Genomic DNA, 7,175 nt, shown 5'->3' with positions numbered 1-7,175 from the left:
TGAATTCTCACGTTCCTGGACATAAACGTCGGATCGTCTGAATGCTTCCTCAGCAACTTGAAGTACTGCTAGTTGCACAACAACATAGAGAAACTGTCCAATCACAGCGCGCCGCCTGCCAAGTCACGTGTTCTTCTAACTGATCTGGAGTCAGATTTTCTCTCAGAGCGATTTATAGAAAGGACTCACACCCGACCCCGAGTCTGCTCCTGTTTTACCTAATTTGCCACAGCTGTGTTGCTAAGAAAAACAAGGCAAGCTATTTGTAGATTTTTCTAGGACAATGCCATCCATGATTTTGAACATCTACTGGAAAATGTGCTTTATGTTAATCACCCCAAAAAATGCTTTAACATTCATAAATATAAATACACATTTGCAATCCTAACCTTTCATATTATCAATATGTCAAATGCAACAAAATAGTACAAGTGGCACACCATACAAACATGTCAATTTCAACAAAATATGTAATGTTAGATACTCTATTCTATGGTATATCTCCTTTTGATATGTATATATTTACTGTTTGTTGTATTTTTAAATCATGTTCAATGCCTTGTTTACATGCTGCTGGCTGTAAGAAACACTTAATTTAAAATTATATATGAATTCTTTATTGAGTGATGATCACAGAAAACGATGTGAAGCTGCAGGGTACATTTTGTTTTATCTGCGGACAGTACCTCCCCGGGGCGGACACAAGATGGCGCTGTTTTGCACTCACACAACCGGAAGCGAAATGACATCCACATCACATCCGTGAACAAGAATAGCAACAAAACACAGTCCTGTCACAAAAGTTCTGATGTAAGTATATACTTTTATAACGTGATTTTAGAGAACAAAAATGCAATATGTCTTATTTCTATCCGCGTAACACATCCTACCTCCACCGTGTACATTATCGCTGTTATTATCCGTAGTTAAGATGAACGTTAGCAGAGAAGCTAGCTGTTGCAATGTTTTCAACTAGCAGAAAAGTCGTTTTTTCTACACACTGATTTTATTTATCTGTAAAACATGTTCTGGATTGAACAACACTATCTGAGTTACCTCATAAATGAACACTTTAAGGGCGGATGCTAGCACAGGTTTCCTCAGTATCCTGTTTTTAGTGATGTGGCACTGACCAAGCCCTGTTTACTAAGATTTTTCCATTACCCAAATACTGCTCTGTAGCTAAACTAAGCTAGCTTTAGTGTGAAGTGTAGGCTTCTTGCTCCTGTTATAAACAAAGTAGTAACACATTAATTACTACTTACTTTTGAAATAAATGCACACGTTTGACCTTTTCTTCTGAAATACTGTGATACTCTCTTTCAAGACTTTTTAAATATTAAGTTCACCAAAAAAATCATGATTGATGCCTCTAGCAATACATGTTTCAACTCATTGTAATTCATAAAGTAATCGACTCTTAACCTTTGTGAAGCTAAATCCAGAATGTTTGGTGTTTTGTATTATTTATTTATATATATAGTGCATATTGATCACTGTAGGGAAATGCAGGTGTCATAGCATACAGAATAAGAGACAAACACAGATAGTACACATGAGAATATAAATAACAATAACAAATAATGTAAGAATAAAACATGTAGAAGCAGTATGAATAGAAATAACATGAATTAAACTTGGATCAGGTGAATGTACACATATATACACATATGTGAATATTCATCTAGTTATGTATCTGAATTTGACTTGACTAGTTATCTGATAAACAGAGAACTGGTTAATCAAGTGTGTCAGCAGTAGCGCTTGGAATACCAGTCGTTCAGAATCATTTCTGTATATAGAGACAGAAACGTTTGTTGATACTCAGGTGATCACTTTGTTTGTGCCTGATAAAACATCATCTTTAGGCCTATTTTACGCTAAACAGCTAACTAAATTTTAGATACGAAAATTGTGTTTGAATGGTATTTATTCATGTGTTTTTGCATTACTATTGCTTTGCAGCAGACAGTCTATACATGCCATCTGGAGCTCCGTCGGGGGAGAACTGCCTTGTAGACATGGACAGCAAGGCTGGAGATATGTTCGGGTCTGAGGACGCTCATCCTACTGGGACAGGTGGAGCTGGAATCCTGGCAAAGTAAGGGCCTATACATTTTAATTTTTAGTTAAATGTGCGCTAAATGTTTTACACAATTATAAAGATGAGGCTATTATCACAGGGGCTTGTGATTTATATTTTTCTCAAATGTCTTCCCTATAGCCCAATGGAAATATAAAGTATCTGCTATTATTGTTGACTATGGGTACACATAGCCTCAAACTAGTCTCTGTAGGCCTGCTTATGAATTTCCTAATAGTAAATAACAATTGCGATAAGATAAGACTTTATTTATCCCAAAGGAAATTGTTGTGCCAGTTATAAAAATACAATAAACACAGCAGCATAATAATAAAACTGTACACTAAAGGGTTTACAAGGCTGTCAATCTTAAAACTAAATATGGAGTTAACACTAAAACAAAAATGTATCACGATGCAATCAGTTCTTAATATATGTTTCCAATGTTATAGGCTCTGGCTCCCTAAAGGCTTCTCGATCAGTATGGCTAAAGAGTGGATCGACAAGCGTCGGCTGTCCATTCGCCCTTGGACCGGCTTCGTGGATCAACGCAAGTTTTCCAAACCCCGCAACTTTGGAGAGATGTGTCAGAGGATGGTGAAAAACGTGGAGACCTTCAACAGCAACTACACCTTCATCTTCTTGGGTCTCATCCTCTACTGCATGTAAGGCCAATGAAAATCATTAGTGTTGATTTGTCTGTGGGAATGTTTACTCAGCTCTTTCTCACACAATCTGTGTCCAATACACAATTTACTCAAAAAGTCCAGGGGCTTCATTTATAACGCCGTGTCTAGGATTCACGTGGGAAGGTTGCTTATGTAGTAGAAATAATAAAAAAAATAGGTACAGACATTTTCCGACATTTTCCGATTCACAAAACATTGCGTACCGGCGAGGAAAGTGCGTACGGCACTTCCTACGTCGGTTTCCCTTTTATAAATCACAATCGACTCGAAATGCGGTGCAGATTTTGCGGGCTTCACGTAACGCCCATATTTGCCTATAAATAGTCAAAGAAACGCCCTTTCATTCATTCATTCATTCATTCTGACTGACTGCATGGAGAAGAACGCGGGAAATGACGACAGAACAGCTAAAAAAATCATCTCACACCGTGTCAGATTTAGGTTATTTTGGGGAGGTGGAGATAAATCATATTGTTTGGTGGATGCAGTTTGAACCAGAGTAGCAGCATGGAGGTCGGATCGCCACCAAAATAAATAAATAAGTGGTCCGAAAAAGGTTAATGACAAAATAAATACACATAGCCTTCCTCAGGCAGTGTGTTTGTCCCGGGGACAGGAGACCCCCCCCTTGATGAGAAACTGTAAGAAATGATCGGGGAATCCCTCCGGAGTGGAGTCATGACGACTGGATCTGAATTATTTGTTTGTATTTGGTGGTTTGTGTCCCAGCTGTCGATCGGCTGTGCGCAGCGTCTCCACTGCAGCCTGTGCATCTCAACCCCCCCGCAGCAACTCTATATCCACCAGTTAAAGGAAATGCAACTAATGTGTTGTGTTATATTAGCTGTACAATTTACCACATATGTTGCTCTTAGTTTCCATACCTCCTGTGTTTTACGAGCGACTTATCAAGTCTTGGCAAACGGTATAAAACAGGATTAAACATGTATTAAACATATATAAAACCGTGCTCGTATCTACAACCTATAGAAATGCAAAACGGCGTCAGTTTAGACGTAATTCTGTCCTCCTGCTTACCGCATCATTTATGAGAAAACATTTCATAACATTAACACAACATATTCGAGGTGGTTTTAAATAAAATATCCGTATTTATTTATTTCTCCAAGTTATGTTTTTGTGTGCACTGACGAGTCTCAAACAGGCGTTTGTTAAATCATTTTAAGATTGGCTCTAATCAATGTTTGAAAAATGAATTCTTCATGTATGATAAATGAGAGGTAACATTTTATTTATAGTATTATTTCCACATATTTCTCTCCATTCTTCCTTCTGCCAACGGTGTCGCAGTTTCTCGTCTCTCCCGTTTCTGTGCTTAGTGCGTACGCATGGGTTAGAGTTTGCGTGGAGGACCGCACGTTTTAGTGTCCGTCAAGTAAAGTTAGTATTTCATAAATTGCAAACATTGCGTAGAAACTGGCGTACGCCATTTTCTGAGCGTATATCCCTTTATAAATGAGGCCCCTGGTCACAGGGTATATTAGAAACGAGAAACAAAACAATATGCGTGGGATTAGATTGAAATGTTAAATACATAAAACATGTACGATGCAAATCAAAACAAATGCTGCTGAAAGTAACACTGAATGTATTTGTATGTTTCTGTTCCCTCTCCTCAGTGTCAGCTCCCCCATGCTTCTGATTGCCTTGGCTGTGTTCGTCGGTGCCTTCTACATCATCCACCTCAAGTCTCTGGAGTCCAAACTGGTTATTCTCGGTGAGTGAAGCTGTCAGGTGTGCTTTGTGCTGCAGTCTGTTAATTATGTAACTGCCTCATATGCTGAATTCTCCAAATTCTCAAAAGTGTTTGCTAAAACACCCTTCCCAGATTATATCAAATATTTAAAATATTTAACACTAGATGTTGTTACTGTACAGTTCATTTTTGTTGCAATTTTTCAAGTGCCACATGTTTTCCTATATATATCCTATACATATTTATATATATATATATATGTGTGTGTATATATATATTACCTAACTAGGTAAATTCAGATTAAGAGTGAGCTGGCTCAACAGAGCAGCATAAGCATTGTCACAAAAATCGACAAAAGAACAGTCAAACATTACAAATAGCCCTCCTTGCAGTTAATATGCAATAGAAATAAAGGTCAAATGCACAAAAACAGGTACTTTTTTCGGAATTAATTTCAGTCAACATTTTAGAACAAACGCATCGACCAATATATTTTAAAAGGGACATGAAGTGCTCCTTAGTCATCAGCACAATTTTAACCAGGCAGGTGAATGACTACATTTGTTTAGTACTAGATGAAATGCATGTCTTGTGCTAGCTAGTATAAAAAAATATAAGGTGTCGCATAGATATTTGTTATTAATGGCAGTATTTTGATGTTGCTAAATCTGTGCTTCTTTTGTCTACCAGGCAAGCAGCTGACCGTCCCTCACCAGATGGGTCTGGCTGGAGCCGTTTCCCTTCCTGTGTTCTGGTTGGCTGGAGCCGGAGCCGCAGTGTTTTGGGTTCTGGGTGAGATAAACTACATTAGCTGGTGTTGTCATTCGTTATTTTCTGGGCATGCAGGGATATTTATTGGAATTCAAAGTTTTGTGTAATATTATTCTAGTATCCAATCATATTACACCGTTACGTTCAATGAAAAAATGAAAGACTTTATTGTCATATGCACAATATCAGTGTAGCTCTAACAATGCAGAGGTGCAACATTCTAAATATTTAGGACATAGAAAATCAAAAGACATAAAATAGTGCAAATGGTTAAATTGAAAAGGGTAAGTAAACTAGCTACATGTAGAATAGAATAATGTAGAATGACATACTGTACTGTAGAATAAAATACTCAAAGTCTCAGTGTTATAGTGTCAGTTCATTACCTTAATGTAATTGTTCATATGGACATTCTCTGTCTAAAAACAATCTTCCTGCTATTTCCCCCTTCACATTCCGCTTTTCAATTTGTCATGTATAATGCAATTATGTAAAATTAAATACTGCCCCCTGGAATAAAATACTGAACGTCTCCGTGTTATAGTGGTTTTTCGTTTTGGTTTCTGATATTTTTTGGCTGTTTTTCCATCAGAGCAGGGTTTTAGGTTAAACATCATAGTCAGTTAATTGCCTTAATTGAATTGTTAAAATGGAAATTCTCTGTCTAACAAGAATCTTCCTGCTATTTTCCCGCTTCACATTCCTCTTTTCACTTTGTCCCGTCTCCCTTCAGGAGCGACGCTGTTTGTGATCGGCTCTCACGCTGCGTTCAGGGAGCTGGAGGGGTCGGACATGGAGGAGCTGCTGATGGAGCCGGTGTGAAGAGGAGGAGCCGCTCCTCCATCACTCTGACCCTCACGGGATGAGGACGTACTGATCTCACATCTGATCCTCACTATGTATTCCCTGTATTAGAATGCACCTTGTCTTACCTATAAAGTAGTTGATGTTACAGACTGTATTGATATTTATGCATTCATACACATAACTGGCCAAATGCACACATTGTAATTTGTCGTATTTAGACACATTATAATACAGATGATATGCCTTTCTCCACACGCAGTATGTTATACCTTGGATGCCTCTGGTTTGTGTCAACTACCATCTCGCTCGCCATAATGTTGCACAATCACATATCTTTCATTTTCAATTCAAGTAGAAGTACTAGTAGTCATTTACAGTTTCCAATAATAATGCATAAATATATAATAAGGGTTTAATTTGAAGAAAAAAGAAAATAGAATTGTCTGTGCGTTAGATAGCTTCAGAAATATCTTCTATATCCAACCCATCTGACAAGTTTGCTGCTTCTTTATTTAAAGATACACTAAATGCAATGTTTCTATTCTAAACAGCTAAAGAAATATAGATTCTCCAAAGCAAAAGTGCAATGTAAAGCTTTAAAAAAAAAAAAAAAATGTCTTTGATGATGATCATATACAAAGTTATTGTTTGATTCAGGGGGGTCACAAACAAATCTCAGATACGGTACTTAACAGACAGGTTGCTGAAAATACATCTTTAAAGGTCAGTACATAATAATGTTGTTTTGCATCGGATGATCATATGGTATCTTTGTGACTGTGTGCATATTTATCAGCATTCAGGTCAGGTTTCCTTACCTGAAATATTTCTTTTTTTAAATCTGTTATTCATTGGTTTACATTTCTATGTAAAAATGGGTGTTTTTTGTATTTAAATTGCATTTTCAGAACTGCAATAAACCCTTAATGTAAAGAAAGCTTCATATCTGCTTCTTGTTATTTTGCCTTCAATTAACTCACATGGTTTTGTGGTATTCACTCACCTTGGCGTACCTATTCCAGAAGTTGTAAACTCAGTGACCCTTCGCACTCAGTCCGTACATTTCTTATTATTCTGCTCGGGTCTGAACACACTGGACAGTTTCAAC

At 37.4% G+C, this 7,175-nt stretch overlaps 1 protein-coding gene across 2 annotated transcripts; it reads left to right on the top strand.

The window, feature by feature from the left end:
• The first annotated feature begins 662 nt into the window (after window positions 1-662).
• rabac1 (Rab acceptor 1 (prenylated)) lies at window positions 663-7,004 on the top strand. Of its 2 annotated transcripts, none has more exons than XM_079693642.1 (6): window positions 663-810; window positions 1,966-2,101; window positions 2,536-2,748; window positions 4,413-4,510; window positions 5,180-5,281; window positions 5,994-7,004. In XM_079693642.1, exons 2-6 carry the CDS (start codon window positions 1,980-1,982, stop codon window positions 6,080-6,082), a joined length of 624 nt encoding a protein of 207 aa, XP_079549768.1. In that variant the 5' UTR covers window positions 663-810; window positions 1,966-1,979; the 3' UTR covers window positions 6,083-7,004. The 2 variants fall into 2 exon arrangements, with proteins under 2 accessions (XP_079549768.1, XP_079549769.1); XM_079693643.1 differs by having other exon boundaries at window positions 685-810; window positions 1,969-2,101.
• Window positions 7,005-7,175: the final 171 nt, after the last annotated feature.

This window comes from Notothenia rossii, assembly GCF_949606895.1.
Source record: "Notothenia rossii genome assembly, chromosome: 7".
Classification (NCBI taxonomy): domain Eukaryota; kingdom Metazoa; phylum Chordata; class Actinopteri; order Perciformes; family Nototheniidae; genus Notothenia; species Notothenia rossii.
Note: the sequence above shows the minus strand (reverse complement) of the source record. Positions and strands in the feature narration are given on the sequence as shown.